General features: G+C 37.1%; 1 protein-coding gene across 4 annotated transcripts in view; it reads left to right on the top strand.

Moving 5' to 3' along the window:
* The first annotated feature begins 260 nt into the window (after window positions 1-260).
* Window positions 261-16,812, top strand: part of SSR1 (signal sequence receptor subunit 1) — a 37,974-nt gene continuing 21,422 nt past the window's right edge. For all 4 annotated transcript variants that reach the window (XM_063096352.1, XM_063096354.1, XM_063096353.1 and 1 more), the window contains exons 1-7: window positions 261-457; window positions 3,208-3,320; window positions 8,223-8,310; window positions 9,617-9,879; window positions 11,271-11,347; window positions 12,096-12,174; window positions 13,782-13,875. In XM_063096352.1, the coding sequence (XP_062952422.1) occupies window positions 379-457; window positions 3,208-3,320; window positions 8,223-8,310; window positions 9,617-9,879; window positions 11,271-11,347; window positions 12,096-12,174; window positions 13,782-13,875 (793 nt within the window). In that variant the 5' untranslated portion in view covers window positions 261-378. The remainder of the gene's footprint in view (window positions 458-3,207; window positions 3,321-8,222; window positions 8,311-9,616; window positions 9,880-11,270; window positions 11,348-12,095; window positions 12,175-13,781; window positions 13,876-16,812) is intronic.

Below are 16,812 nucleotides of genomic sequence, written 5' to 3' on the forward strand. Positions count from 1 at the left end.
TTTAACGCTCTGTGCACCAAGCGGATCGTCATTCAAATAAACCAACCACGAACGACGCTAATTAATTGGAGAAGGAGAGGGCAGAGCTGGCAGATAACAGTAAGTCGCCACCCCAGGACTACGGCGGGAGGCGGACTCTCGCGGGAACCTCAGAGGCCAGGGAAGCGGCCACGTGACTCCCGCGACTGGCTCTCCCCACCCCACGCCCAGCAGCCACGTCGGCGGCGTTCCTCGGTCAGGGGAGGAGCGTGGCGAAGGCCGTGCGTGGTACGTGCCCCGCCCCTCCCCGCCCGGAGCCCGGATGAAGAGTAACGCCATTACCGCCGGAGTCGCCGAGAGCCCTCGCGGACGGGGACTGGACACTGGACCGGCCGCGCCATGAGACTCCTCCCCCGCCTGCTTTTGCTTCTCTTGCTCGTGTTCCCCGCCACCGTCTTGCTTCGAGGCGGCCCGGGAGGTGAGGCGAGGGGAGTGGGCTGTCGAGATTGGCCAGGAAGGAGATGCCAGCGACCGCAACTTTGGAGTTGGAAGAGGCGGCTCAGGCTGCTGGGACCCGCGTCCACCTAGCCGGCCTCCCTCCACCTTCCGCCCCAACCCCGGCTCCTACTGGAGGCCGCAGCGCCTGCCGGGGAGAGACCCTGCGGGGCCCGGGCCACCTCGCTCCTCCGGCCCTGGACCCACGCCTGCAGGGGTGGCCGGAGCTGGTGTCCTCGGCTGGAGAATGGCGGCGAGGGGGCGGCGGCGACACGCCTGCGCTCCGAGCGCCCGGCAAACCGAGGTTGCTGCTCGGGGCCGCCTCGGGCGCCGTTTCAGCCCCGCCCCTCGCGCGCTGCGCTGACGTGTCTTTAGCTCCACGCCGGGAGTCGGTCTTCATTCATTTGTCAAAACGCTTGTTTTCTACACACCTAAACTGTTAGATCATCCTTTTTCTACCTTGGTCATCTGCCTCGTTTACCAGCGCCTGATTCCTGTGTTATTAGGAGGCTTGCTTTCAGAAAAACTCACCATTCTCACCTCCGTTATCCTCCCCCCAGGCGGGCTCAAGAATCCCTGTGCGATGTCTTTCTTCTGTCCTCTCTGTCTGCATTTCTTTTTCTTTCTCTTTCTTTCTTTCTCTTTCTTTCTTTCAACATTTTTGTTTGTGGAAGCATCGTATTGTGCTGGAAAAAGTTCGAGTGTAGTCTACGTCGAGTTTTAGTTTTTTATATGGGTTTATTCTTTCCAACAGTTAATCTGGTGTGAGAATAATCTAGATAGCAGAACATAAAAATGTGGGAACTTGGCTTCTTGCCCTGGTTTTATCATGAACTTTGATTTTCTGGTTTTTAAGGAAAAGAATTAGTCTGACTAAGTGATCTCTAGAATTCCTTTCCATTCTGTAAGTTTAAGCAAGCTGGGTGGCATAATCAATGATCTTGACAGTACCCAGGAGTTATTTTGCAAAGAAAAGTGAAGTGACTGACAGCTTCTATTTAGTGGATAAAAAACCGAGTGGGAGAATTAACCCAGAACTGTTAATGTAATTCATTTGCAGGTCTAAAGAGATTCTTTTCCTTTAGGAGTTGCTTGCTGGTTTGTTCTCATTTGGCTTTTTAAAGAAAATTTGGCAGTTCTACTTGTAGAATCTAGACTGTATTTTTCAGGTTTTAAATACGTTTTCTTTAAGAAACATCAATTCAGTAATCTAAACTGAACTGAGTATCTTGTGAACATTTTTTGAGCGATGATTGTTATGAATGCAGTATTTTAGTCTCTGTTCAGCAAGCGGTGTGAACTGTTTTTCAGTTTACAACGTGTGGCTTATTATTCTTTAATATTTTGCAGAAATTTTAACAGCCAGTAGGAACTCAGAGACGTGGAAGGGTCTTAAAATGCATGGGCCTAAATATATACTATTTTTCCTGGGTGTCGCACATGCTTCCTCTCCCAGATTTTTTTTTCCTGCTGAATTGCCACATCATCATTGTATTTGAGAAACGTTGGAAGAGTCACTAAAACTTTGAAATTCTTTTGAGGGTCTTGCCTGAAATAGATTTAATGTGACTTATTTGGAGTACTTTTGCTTATAAAACTGTGGTTTATAATTTCTTGGCATTACAATTATATTTAGCTTTTACTTTGTGATATTAAGTGTGGGAGAAGTAAAGTATTTTAAAACGTGTGAAGCTATATGCAAAAATAATTGTGTTCTTTCTTCGTTATCAACCAACCCTGAAGCTACCAATATAGCTTTTACTAAACAGAATATATTTCCTGCAAGCTAGTTTTTACCATGGATATGATTTGTTTCTTGGAATTACATGCTATTAAATTCTGGTTTCACCTGTAGTGAACTCTAATAACAATGGTTCTTGAAAATGCTATTTTCTTTTAGAACTGAGGGGGTTTTGTTTGTTTTTTGGTTTTATGTGGTTAATAACAGGGATTACAATTGAGGAGTTTCTTACCTTTGCAACAAATTTATATTCCTTAATTCGCTTAACAAAATTTTTGAAGTTTTTTTGGGTTTTAGGGCATCTTTAGTTCCTGCAGTTCATTTTTCTAACAGTTAGGTGCCTTTTAAAATTAAGTAGCATTTCCTATTAAAATTAACATGCAATTGTTATGACTACTAGTATAATAAAACAATATAAATATTCTTAGATGTGTTGTAATTTGGCATCATTCAAATAAACTGGGAGATCAAGTTGTGCCAAAGAGAAAGTTTTCTTGCCTGTACTTGATATTTAAAAAACATTGGTATTCCGGGGTGTATTAGTCCATTTCTGTTGCTTATAACAACATAACCTGGAACTGGGTAATTTGCAAAGAAAGTGAAATTTATTGCTTACAGTTTAGGAGGCTGGGAAGTCCAAAGTCCAGGGAACACATCTGATGAGAGCCTTGTTGTTGGGTAATGCCTCTTCACAGCAAAAAAGAAAAGGTGTTACATGATGGAAGCAGAGAGAGAGAGAGGCACTCTCGTTTGCTCTCCTTTAAAACCATGAGAACCACACCCATGACCACCACTGTTAATCCATTCACTAGGGCATGGTCCTCAAAATCTGATCACTCTTCCTGGCCCCACCTTTCCATTACTGTAATGGATTTCCCACACTAGCAGTTATGGTGGGGATGAAGCTTCAGTGAGTTTGGGCAGGGGTGGGGGGATGTTCGATCTGCAGCACAGGGTAAAGATTAACTGCTTGTTTTATATTTTATTATTAGGCTCATTAGCAGTGGCTCAAGATCTGACAGAAGATGAGGAAACAGTGGAGGATTCGATAATCGAAGATGAAGATGATGAAGCTGAGGTGGAGGAAGATGAGCCCACAGATTTGGTTAGTGCTGTGCACTATTCAATACATCTGCGATGTGTGTAATACATCTAGAACTTATCCTTTTTATAGGAAAATTCCACATAAAAATTCTGTATTGATGGAGAGAACAAATCTATGGTTGTTAGAGGGGGAGGGACAGGGGGAAGGGGACAGATTGAAGAATAAGTATGATTTGTAACAATGAATATGCCAATTTTAAAATTCTGTATTAAAATTCTCGCTTTTAGAGGTTTGTTACTGCGATCAAAGTGGATCGAAGTTGGGAGAATAGGGGCCAGTCGTTGAGGATAGAGCATAAGTATTTTCTGGAACAGAAAAAGAGACATGAAAACAGTAAGGAGGGTAACAGTATAGTGGGAATAGCCCTGGACCATGACTTATATTTGGGATACATGCTGCTTAGCTTTTTGACTTATCTCTGTGGGTCTTAGCTGCTTCTTTCTTGTTTTCTTTATTCAATAAGCAAGTATTTTTTAGTCTCTGCTATGTGCCAGGCAGTGTTCTGGGTACTGGGATGAACAAACCAGACACTTTCTGCTCTCTTGGGCATTATGTTCTCAGGGTAATGTATCCCCCTCTGTGTTTTGGTGGCGGGAGGTGAGGTGCAAACAATAAACAGTATATAAAATGTGTTCTGTGAAGAGTAAGGGGGTTAGAGAAGATCTTTTAGAAGTTGTCCAGCTTTGAAATTTTTACTATACGTGTAGTTATGATATGACAATAAGAAAATTGGGCTGGAATCGGAATTGTTACAGCATGCTTCTAGCTAATGTTATTTCCTCTCTGGGACTACTGTAGTGTATCCTACACAGATTTTTTTTTTCTTTCTTTTTTCATGCCATATTTGAACCTGGAATTCACAGTTCTTGATTTTGTCATTCCCTTCCATTAAACCACCAATTCCCTATTTGTTTTCCTGTTAATTCAGTATCAAAACAATTAGCCTTGTATATAGATTTCTCCTTCCCTTTTGACTTATCTTCATTTTTATGGAGTATGCCTTCCATCTAAACTACTCTGCTTGCTGTTTTGTTGATGTTTTTGTGCATCTGCACATACTGTTTAATCGGAATAGAATACCCTTACTAATTTGTGTACTCTCTTAATTCCCCCTCCTTTAGGAAACCATTACTGATTACCTGTATCTGAGGTCTTTTGTATTTATAACCGTAGTTTCAGGGTTTATAGTAGAGCTCTACATCTTCAACCCAGTTCATTAAGTTGTTCTAAGTTGAACACCTTCAACTAGATCAGTACATTCCTGCTTGTCGTTGGTGATATTTGACTGTTCTAAAAGTAAAAGTGCCACTTGTGGTAAGATAACTTATGGTGACTATTGGAAGGGAATCCATCCAGGAACTTAGGGTTAAAAATGGTATTTAGGACTCTGAAATTTGGGCATGTGCAGAAATTTAGTAATGAATCACATTGTTATAGCCATTTTTCTGAAATTACTGGGGCTGTCTGGCACTGGAATATACTTATTGTGGAGGAAGAGGGTAGAGAAAGGAGCTGTTAAATATTTGGTGTTCTAATAATGTTGGCCAGAACTTCTCCATACCTTAATCATTTCCCTTGCCTTGAGAACCATTAGAAGAAAAAGAACAACTCTGATTGTCCACACTGGCCAATTAGTACAAAAGTATTAGTTACCTTCTGGTTTGCTTTTTTTCTCAAATCAGAAAGTGGTTAGGCTAGGTCAGTGTTTACTTTTTTGGACTAAACCGTTATCAGTAGTGATAAGCTTGTGTATAGGCCATCTCAGAAAGATGGGCTCTGAGAGCCAAAGCTGCTACGAAAGTCACCTCCAGAAGTGAATGAGCTAGAAAATTGCCAGTTGTTATTATTCCCAAGATTTCTGTATTATTAACTGATGCTGATCTGCCAAGTCATCAAGGAATTGGGAGTAGGGAAGGATCCTTTGCCACTGGGCCTGCATCTTGGAGTCCAGGAAGGAAAGGGGTTTTTTTCCTGAAGATCTGAGATACCAGCAGCTGGTTTCGATGCAAATTATTGGCTTAAAATTTATCAGTGGAAACGTTTTTTTCCCCAGCCATCTTGGGCTTTCCTATCCCATTGATTATCCCATTGATTATGCAGTTTAGCTTGCTGTCATTCCCTGAAAGTATTTTTTTTCCAATAGAAATGATAGTGAGTTGTGTTTTTATTAAAACAAGAATATAGTAGTAATAATATTAGCTAACTTTAAAAAAATTATTATTTAAAATAGATAATATATTCAAATGGCTCAGAATTTAACACGGTGTAGAATGAAAAGTTTCTCTTGCCCGCCTGTCCTCCAGCCACTGAAGTCATCTCCCTATGTATAGGCAGCCAGTGCTACCAGTGTCTTTACTCTTCTTCTGAAGATAGTCTGTAATAGCTGAAATATTTGGAGCTTTACTAGGTAGCAGGTACTAAGCATTATACATCTTCTTATATGCTGATTTAGCTATAAGATAAATGAGTTATTTACCTTTACTTATATATACTTCCCAGTTTTCTGTAGCTAGTGTCCCTAACATTTACAACTTTTAAACTCCTAAATCAGTCATCTTCAGTCTTGGCAGCAACATTACCTTAGATGTCAAAAAGTGAAGGTCATCAAGTGTGAACTCTTACCAAATTTTCTACTTTCTACTTCTAAGTATTCACCCCTTCTTGCTTCATTTTTCTCCTTGATAATGAGTTGTCTTTACTCTCTTCTAAGGCTAGCCCTTCCACCTTTGCTCTGTCCCCATCTCATCCTGTGGGATTTTGTCACATGATTCTTTGCTTTTGTAACTTCAAGCATTGATTCTTCTCAGTGACTTAATTCTGTTAAGCTACACATGTGCTTGTATCCTTTCGTCCACCTTAAGCCACTACCCACGTTCTTTTCTTTACCAGCATCAGTTACTTCTTGAAAGAGTAAGTCATACAGCTCATCTCTTCTCACTTTGCATTCTTTCTCTACCATAGTCTGGTCCCATGTATCTAGTAAAACTTCTTGCTAAGGTTACCAGCAACCTAATTGCTGAATTCCTAGCATGTTTACTATTGTTATCCTGTTTGAGTTCTTTTTAGCATTAGCTGATTACACCTTCCTCAAAACCCTTCACGTTGGCTTCTGTGACACTTCTTAGTTTTCCCTGCCCACCTGCTGCTTGTTGGTCTCTTTCTACTACCTTCTCTTCCCCTGCTCACCCATTAATGAAATCACAGGTGTCACCCACTATCACCTTATGTTGCAGACTTTCAGATCTCATACCAAGCCACTTACTTTAGTGGGCTTCATACCTGTATTTCTAGTTCTTTGCAGGATAGCACCATCTGTGGATGCTCCATAGATAGCTCAAATTTTGTATGTCCAAAAAGGAACTAAGCATTTACCTTCCATCCCACCTCCATAAACTTTTTCCTGTTTTGGTGTGGCTCCAGTGATTTGAGCTGTTGCCTTATTGCTTCCTCCATTTCTTTTTATTCCATAATCCCTTAATCAGATCTTAAGGATGATTTCTCTTAACTTTTTCTCTTGTGTACCCTTTCCTCTCTATTCCTATAGCTTATGGTTCCAGCCTCCCTGTCTCTGGTCTGTCCCTACTTGTGAGTCTCTTTTCCCAAGAGTAGAAACTTACTGTTACTATCATTGAGTATATTTAAAAATATAACACAGTTTCACAATCAACAGACAAATGTTTGAGTACCTTCTCTCTCAAGTGTGTGAGCTGGGTGTGGAGAATTTTAAAAGTATAAGACAGTTTCTGTCTTTGAGAAGTCTTATCTATTGGGAAAAAGAGTATTTTGCATAAATGAAAAGTAAAAAGCCATAAACAGTGGTTTGCTTAAGCATCTCAATTGATTAAAGGTATGGAAGCTTCAAATATATGAAAATTTCTGTAATCCTCATTGAGGCCTGGAGAAATGATGCTGCATTGAGGTTTAAAGTTTTTTTTTTTTTTTTTTTAAGATGACCGGTAAGGGGATCTTAACCCTTGACTTGGTGTTGTCACCACCACACTCAGCCAGTGAGCGAACCGGCCATCCGTATGTGGGATCCGAACCCGGGGCCTTGGTGTTATCAGCACCGCACTCTCCCGAGTGAGCCACGGGCCGGCCCGAGGTTTAAAGTTTTAAGTATAAAATTAGTTCACATTTTTAAAAAGCTTTCTTGAGATACAGTTTATATGTCATAGAATTCACCTGTTTTAAGCCTACATTTTAATGATTTTCAGTAAGTTTACCAAGTTGAACAGGACTAATCCAGTTTTAGGACATTTCCGTCACCCCATAAGATCCCTGGTTGCACTCTTTTAAAAACTGTTTCTCCAAATTATGTGATTGATTCCCACAGGAAAGTTTTTCTGTTAATCAGAATGGTGCTTGAGAATGGGCAGGGGGGCGGGGGTGGGGGTGTGGGGGTGGCCAGAATGTGGTTGCAGGCCACATTCAGTCATGCTCATTAATTTATGGATTGTCTCTGGCTGCTTTCACACTGCAGTTACTGAGTTTGAGTAGTTGCAACCAGGGATGTTGTGGTCTGCAAAGCTATCTTTGCTATTTGGCCCTTTACAGAAAAAGATTATCGGTCCCTTTTCTAAAATATTGCAGTTAAAATTGTGGTCTGAGTACTAGCAGCATTGGCATTTCCTGCATGCTTTTTAGAAATACAGAATTTCAGGCTTCACCCTAGACCTGGATCTTATGTGTAAGATCCCCAGGGAATTGCTTTGTGCATTGCTGTCAGATTCACTGCTCTGGAAGTTTTACTTTAACTAATGAGATATAATGATACTCATATCACTAATCCCAACAAAGAAGCCATGGAGAAGCAATATTTTGCCCCAAATCTAAAGAAGTCTTTATTTTTAAATAATGATGTATTTTTCTCTCATAGTAATCCCTTTTTCATGTTTTTATTAGGCAGAAGATAAAGAGGAAGAGGATGTTTCTAGTGAACCTGAAGCTTCACCGAGTGCAGATACAACTATCCTGTTTGTAAAAGGAGAAGGTACAGAAGAAGTATTAGTTTTAATTCAGACATAGGAATTTTAAAATGACAGGCTTGCTTTTGAGGGGAAGCATTGGTAATGCTTAAGATCTTTATTCATCTTTCTCTTTTGCATAACAAGTATGATGCAAACAAGTACTGTGAAAAACCTTTTTGGAGAGCGAAAGAGAGATATGTAATATGAATACCCATATCTTTAAGGTAGTATTGCTGGCCTCTAAACTAAAGGGAAAAATAAATATTACCCAGTTTAACTAGAAATTAAATGTTCTTCTTCAAAGATAGTTGTTTTTAAACTTTTTCAAACTGCCTTAGCAAAGTAACTGTCATATTTTGAGTATTAAGCATTAGTGAAATATTAAATCTTCCCAGTTAGACCTTGGTTAGAGCCTAGGTATTACTAAAAGAAAATAAATATAATGGCTGGTATTTTTTGAGGGCTATATTTTCTCAATACTTTGCATGTATTATTTAATCCTAACCCTATGAGCATACTTATCATTGAACTGATGTTTACAGAAGTTAGGAAACGTGTCCGGGATTACCAGCTCATAAATGGATTGCGGAGGCAGGATTCAGAGCCAGATCTGTTTGACCATACAGCCTGTGCTGTACTGGGTGAAACTCAGCTCTGTAGATTACAGTATGATTATTGAACACTTAATATTGAGAATTATCAGTTTTCTAGGTCTTCTCAAATTTTCTGTTTTATTTCTATGTACTTTTTTACTTTATACCTACAAAAAGTATAATTTGATTTTTTTGTTTCTGTTTATTTTGTAGCTGCCTCCTTGGATCTTCCCTTCAAGTTGCATTTTGACTAATTGCTTAAAATGGATAGGGATTGCCTGATTAATTTTTTATGTTCTAACGAAAAACTAATTTTTCAGGTGTACCTCTTGACTTTATCTTTCTGTCATTTTTCTCTCCATTTATCTGTACAGTTAATATACTGAGTTGGAGGTAAAGATGACCTCACCAGGATTTGTAACCCTGCTGCAGATAATCTTTTTGCTAAAAGTACACAGCTCTCTCAGACCACATAATCTGGATGTGATCTGGCCTGAACTTGAGATGCTCAGTTGAGCCCCTAAGTTGAAATGCTAGGTACCAACAAAACGGTTTCAGTTTATGTACCAATCCCGTTACTAGTTACTGGGTGACTGGAGTATTGTATGGAAAAGGATTCTGAAACCAAGTCCACATGCAGCAGGAATGGATACCAAAATCCATTAATAATGTCTACTTTGTATTTTGTACTCTTTGAATGTGTTCTAATTTTCTTGTCTCTTATTTTGTTTCTCAGATTTTCCAGCAAATAACATTGTGAAGTTCCTGGTAGGCTTTACAAACAAGGGCACAGAAGATTTTATTATTGAATCCCTGGATGCCTCATTCCGTTATCCTCAGGACTATCAGTTTTATATCCAGAATTTCACAGCTCTTCCTCTGAACACTGTCGTGCCACCCCAGAGACAGGCAACTTTTGAGTACTCCTTCATTCCTGCAGAACCCATGGGTGGGCGACCTTTTGGGCTGGTCATCAATCTGAACTACAAAGACCTGAACGTAAGACTCTCTGAGCCTTTTTTTTTTTTTAAGTTAGAGATGGATGGATGGGACAATTGATATTGTTTAATAAATATTCTTCTATTCAGCTGAGTGCCTTTTTTGTGATTGGAACTGTGATAGGCACCAGGGAGGCAAAGATAAATTGCACATCTCTGTCTTCAAGTCTGTGACCCAGTGGGGGAGATGGACAAGAATGGACACTATAACAGTGTGATAAGTGATGGATACTAGAGAGAGATGTTTGCTAAGGTGCTGTTGTGTGAGAGTGAGAGTGGAAGAGACTTGAGCTAGATCTTAAAAGGAAAAACAGCAGTAAGCCAAGCCACACAGTGGAGTCTGCTACTTATTCGGATGTTAATACATATTAAGTAACTTTTGTACCTCTTTTTGTTGCATTTTGCCCATTTTACTGCTTCTGTTTGTAAATTTTGAAGACTTTCTGTAGCTGTTTTTCCATCATTTTATACACTCATAGATAAGTTTTAGCAGCAAGGTTTATGGTTTATCTTTAATTTATGGGAACCAAATGTCCTAATTAAGCTCTGATGTCTTATGATTTTTAATATGTATATTATGTATCTACTGACTGAGAGAAACCCGCTAGAATTTTACTGTTGTGAATTGATCTCCAGATGGCAGCTATTATGTTCTTCAGATGAGATCACATCGAAACCATTCCCTTTTCCAGAAGTTTCGGAGAAGGAAATTTCATCCTCTTTTCGAAGCTTATTCAAGCTTTTATCATGCTAATTTAACATGTTTACCTTATGTCTCAGTTAAATTCTTTGTGCTGTAATTGTTTTTCTTTTTTAAAAAATTATTTAGGAGGAAGAGTTTTTAATCCTTCTTGTGTTCAAAATAATATATTAAGCTTCCTCAACTTTGTGGTTAATAGCTTAAAGAATTATCTATTTCATCTTGTTTTCAAATAGAATTAAATTTAATCCAACAAGTGTACGTATATGTAGTTTCAGTTCCATTTTGAATGCTGTTTTCATCAATGTATTCTAATTCCTGGAATTGTCAATAAAGGAATGCAAACTGAAGGATCTTGAAGTAAAACTTACATAATTGCAGTTTAGCAAAAAGTGGCAGTTTTGAAAAAATACTGCTCTGTGTGAAGCATTAAACACTGAGAAAAGCTATCTGTGTGCTGCCCTCAGTAATTCCAATATATTTGAAAACTGAAATTGTGTTGAATGGACAGATTTGTTTCAAGACTACAACCAAAAAATATTTTGATACTTAAATCACCAATCTGCTTACTATAAAGAAATTGGTTTCCTGCTCATTGCCAGTTTAGAATATGAATTTGGCATTGTTCAGGTCTGGTTCATTCTTTCAGTGCATTTCAGACTTTTGTGACTTATTTTATTTTTTAAAAACAGGGCAATGTGTTCCAAGATGCTGTCTTCAATCAAACAGTGACAGTTATTGAAAGAGAGGATGGATTAGATGGAGAAACGTAAGTGCAAGTTGCAGTATATGGATCTCGATTTTGTAAGGTAGCACTGGAGGGCTTGCTCCTATTGCAACACATTTTTGTAAGTGGTGAAAATGGAAGGGACTGTATAGACGGTGAAATCCTTACTACATTTATCCATACTTTAGATGATCCTTATAACTGTTAATTCCAAATTAAGGAAGATAGTTGAAGATGACAAAAAAAAAATTTTAAAGGATAGTAGTTGGCTTTCGGTCCTTCCTTGCTTTTAAATTCTTTCTGCCCTCTGCTTGTAAGCTGATTACAAGCCTAAGCTAGGTTATATGACTCTAAAATTACTGTTAAAGATTTTATCTTGAAAAATGTGAGTGTTCTTAATGATGAATGATTTCTTACTGTACTCTTATATATAATTCACTAAAGTAATTTTTAAATCAAATTATGCAAGATAATCTAAAATTTGAGGCAGACAGAACTTAATGCAATTATTTTGAACTGTGAGCTTTGAATATAGTATAAATTATAAAAGTAATTTTATTCATTTTAGATGCTAGAATTGCTTTTTTTTATTGACTAATTGCTCTTAAATATAAGTTAAACGAAATTTGTAAAACTTACTGCCTGGATCTAAGTTGAATTAAAAATATTTTATTCCTTTTCCTCACAAGTTATTTGGAAAGCTTCTATCATGTGTTAGAATTATAGTTGTAATTAGCTATTGTATTTCCTATTAATTAAAGCCAGTTTATATTTTCTCCTTTTATGCCAGAATCTTTATGTATATGTTCCTTGCTGGTCTTGGGCTTCTGGTTGTTGTTGGCCTTCATCAACTCCTAGAATCTAGAAAGGTAATTATAGATGAACACCTCTTATAGCCGTATTTCAAAAGTTGTTACCATGTGCTGATTTAAACACAGTCTAGTTCTTTGTGGCTTCTTACTGTCACTGTGAGTTTGTATACTTACAGCTTTGTTTTACCTTTTTAAGATGAGACCTTGAATTTGCTATACTTTCATACACACATAATTAGTGTCCTTTGTCTACGCCTTACAGTGTGATCTTCACCTTCTTATTGTTATTGTAACTCTAAATTATGCTAGAATTTTTATTCCTCAAACTCAAAGATTTTATTGTTTACCATACTTTTTCATGGATATGTTACTTTCTTTATAAGTAACCCAGCTTTTACACTTGCTTTAATACTCTTAATTATATGGATAATTCTTAATTAGCAAATAAGTCCTTTCATTTGAAAAAGAAACAATTTGGCTGTATCTGCTCTGTCAGTTTTTACTTCTTTTGTCCTAGTTAGGATAGTAAAGTGGTAATGCCACACAGTACCTGCTCTGACCATAGTTCTCACTGGGGAATTGTGATTTTCCTCCTTTTCTTCCCCTTTCACTCACACACCCACCTCCCTCCCTCCACCCAAAAAACAAAAAACCCACACTATTCCTCTCAATGAGAAAGTATAACACAATTTGTTTCAAATATGTTAATACTACCAATTAGACCTAAATAATTGTTGGCCATTTTGGTGAAAGTTCATTAAGTCAGGTAGTCAAATTTATATTAAAATTAACAATATATTGTTAATAATCACTTTCTCTGAAAGAAATACTTAGTGCTTAAATGTTAATTTCTGTAACTTTCTTTGCCTCATTTTCATAGTAAGAATTTTTGCTATAAATTTATGTATCAGGTATAACTGTACCTCTAATTTTTCCATTTGAATGGAGCCATTTTTTAGTTATCTTTCTATATTCAGAATCTAATTTATAGGCTATAATTAATATTGCATTTTATGTAGATAATTAGGTTTTTTTGGTTTGTTTTTAAGAGCAAGGCTAAAGAATGGAATTGAGTCACTTTTACTTTCTAGCAGTTTTGCTGCAAATACTTTAGGGAGAAAGTTTGAGTTTCTTAGATTAAATTGAGGTTGTTAGCTTAAGTGAGACTGTGTTTTTTGTTTTATTTTACCTATGCTGTGTAATTCTTTGATTATGATTTGATTCCCAAAGAGAAAGAAAATCATTGCTTAAATAGACATTCTTGTTTGATCCACCAGTTGGTGTAATAGCACGTGAAGGTCTTTAAAGCCTGAAAATAAATAACTGTTGTGAAGATTTATTCTTTATCATTTATTCTTTACAGTTAGTGCTAGACAGGATTTTCCCCTTCTAGCTAATAAAATGTTTAAGTAGGAGTATGTTTTAAAAGAAGGAAAGGGTCTGGCCGATTAGCTCACTTGGTTAGAACGTGGTGCTGATAACACCAAGGTCAAGGGTTTGGATCCTCTTACTGGCCAGCTGCCAAAAAATAAATAAGTAAAAGTAGGAGATAACATAATTTGTCTAAGATATATTTAAATGAAGTAGCTTGATATAGGAGTTTTAAAAAGTAGAGTAAACAATGTAACGGAATGCTTTTAAAATATGTTTTTATGTTCCCTTAGCGCAAGAGACCCATACAGAAAGTAGAAATGGGTACATCAAGTCAGAATGATGTTGACATGAGTTGGATTCCTCAGGAAACTTTGAATCAGATTAGTAAGTAGTCTCACAAACTTGGCTGGGAAGTTTTTTCTCTTAAATGGAAATTAAATACATCAGATTTAGCAAAATTGCTCTGTCAGTAATATTTAACATTTATCCCTTCTGCTACTTGTGTAGAATCTAGTATGATGATTCATGAAGACTTCAAAGATATGTTCTGTGCAATATTTTTTATTCTTTAACTTAGAAATGCTTTCAGATCTGCAGTTTATTTCCCATGTGTGAATCTTTTATGTTCCTAATCTGCTTCCTATCTCTTTTCTTTTCCTGTTGCTTCAGTGCAGAGTAGAAGAGGTGAGGTGTTTAATTTTTTTAATGGTGTTTGCTGGACTATTGGGGCTCTTGTGTAGCACATGAATACTTTACATCAAGTTTAATGAGTAATGGAACAGATTTCTAGTATTATATTTTATTGGAAAAACTACTAACTACCCACTATAATTTGAAAGAATAAACCTAAAATATTACCTGGTAGTTTACCTAATAGATATATTTTAGTTTTATATGTATGCAGTTTGTTAAAGTAATAATTTTTATAAAGGAATGTAGAATTTTTTTTCTTCAATTATAGAAGGATTTTTAAAAAAACATTTACTGTAAAATCAAATACAGCCTCCTTGTAAAAATTTAAATAGTATATAAGTAAAAAGGTAAGGTCAACTCCTGGCTTCACTAATCCCATTTTTCATAAATAATTGGTGTTAAGTTGATGTATTCCGAGTATTTTCTATCCATACAATGAGCATATGTACCTGTTATGAGCGTTTAGCACAGATGGGGTCATGCCATCCACATGGCTCTGCAACTTCAGTTTTCATGCCTATAAATGTGTCTTGATATGTTAAACCTGTTCTCTGTATTGATGGATGTTTGTTATATCCAGTTTTTCACTCTTACAAATAATACTGTAATGATAATTCTTATATGTCAAGTTGTAGAATAACTTCTTAAAAGTAGACTAGCTAGGTATAAGATTATGTGCATTTCAATGTTTATGGAACATGTACCATTTCCCTCTCAGACTATAGTGCCAATTTCTTTTCTCAACAGGGTACAGTGTTGCCTGTTTTCCCCTCTACTCTTCCTAATCATTTTCAAGCATTAAGTATTATCAAATATTTTAATCTCAATATGGTACAAAAAAATCTCTCAAAATTGTATCTTATTGTTTTTCATTTACTTTTTTAAAGAATGAGATTCAACAACTTTACACATATTTATTGGCTATTTATTATTTCTTTTCTTGTGAATTGACTGTTCAAGTCCTTTCCCATTTTAAAAATTGAATTGTTTTCCTCATTGCTTTCTGTGAGGTAGCTATCTCTGTTTGAAATGTAATTACAGTGTGGCTGGTGCTTTATTAGAAACATGCAAGCTATAACATGTGATGAAAGCAAAAATTTAAAAAGAACATAAAAGTGGGTACAAAGTAATGAGAACATAGGAAGGACATTCCACTGCAGGAGAGTGGAAGTCATTCGCAGGAGGAGTTTATGTTTGGAGTCTTAAAAACTTGGGTGAGAGGGAATTGTCAAGCTTTTATGCGCTGTGCTAAGGACTTTTAACTTTTCTAGGTAAAAGGGAGTCATCAGACACTTTAAAGCAGAGGAATAACAATTTTGTGTTTTAAAAAGAAATTATAGGATAGCTTTGTAGAGAATGACTAGCAAGCAGGAGCTACTGGAAACAGGGATACCAGTTAGATGATTTCAGTAAAACACAAGAGAAATCATTAGGACCTAAGCTGAGGCATTACTGATGGAAGTAAAAGGGAGTAGAAAGACGTTTCAGAGGTGGAGCAGACAGGGCTTTTGGTGACTTTTTGGGTGTCTTAGGGAAAAGTAAAAGAGAACTCTGAGCATAGGCAGCTGGATGGAAGATGATCCTATTAATGTATCATAATCTAAGGAGGAGGAGCACAAATAGATGAGGAGAGATGAGTTTGGATTAGGTATGTTGAGTGTGAAGAGCCTTTGGGACACACAGATAAGGATGTCCAGGAACCATTTGAAAGTTTTCTTGTACAAGTACAAGTGAATCAAGGTTTCGAGACATTGGGACATACAGCATAGGTGGCAGCCCAAGTCATGGGAGTTAATAATCTCTGTGAAGACTAATTTTCCATATCATCCTGACACTCAGTGCAGCAAAAAAAAGAATTGTATTGAAGTATAGACCACGGCCTATTTATAGTGTATAAGAATTACTTATGAAGTCTGTGGGGTATTTAAAATACAAGTTCTTCAAAAATAGGTAAAATTATAAATGTATTATGTGGAATTAGCTGAACCTACACTTAAAAAGCATAACAATAATAATTAAAAACTAAAGTCATAGTAATAGTTATGGAGCCACCCCTCCAAAAGAATTCTTAAATGACAAATAGATTGGGAAGTTGGTTTCATAGTAACTTTCTCCCTGACATTGTCATCTATGAGCTTAAAAGCTTAGGATTATTACACTTGCAAAACAAAATTCAAATTTTGTATAATCGTATTTTCATTCAGCAAGTATTCAGTTTCTCCTGTGTTATAATACTATGCTAGGTTCGAAGTGGTATGTTAAAAGAAGCTTAGAATATTCCTGGTTTTTCAGAAATTTACATTTCTGCTTAAGGAGATACAAAGCACATATATAAAATATTTGAATAATCAGAGACAGTATGTGATTATGTGCCAGAACGAAGAATAAGGACAACTTAAAAGTTAGGGAAAGGGATCCAATTAGATTTAGGGGAAGCTTTGGTGGAGGAAAGAATTTAACATATGTTGGGTGCCTTCTGTGTACTGGGCATTTACTGTGCATAGAAGCTGCATCTATATTTACTGGTGAGAAAATTGCTGTTAAGAAAAAGTAACTTGCCAAGACTTACAGCTTGGTTTGTCTCATTCTAAAGCCCATGTATTTTCCCAGTGAGACTTAATACTCAAA

This window comes from Cynocephalus volans, chromosome 5 (genome assembly GCF_027409185.1).
Source record: "Cynocephalus volans isolate mCynVol1 chromosome 5, mCynVol1.pri, whole genome shotgun sequence".
Taxonomy (NCBI): Eukaryota; Metazoa; Chordata; class Mammalia; order Dermoptera; family Cynocephalidae; genus Cynocephalus; species Cynocephalus volans.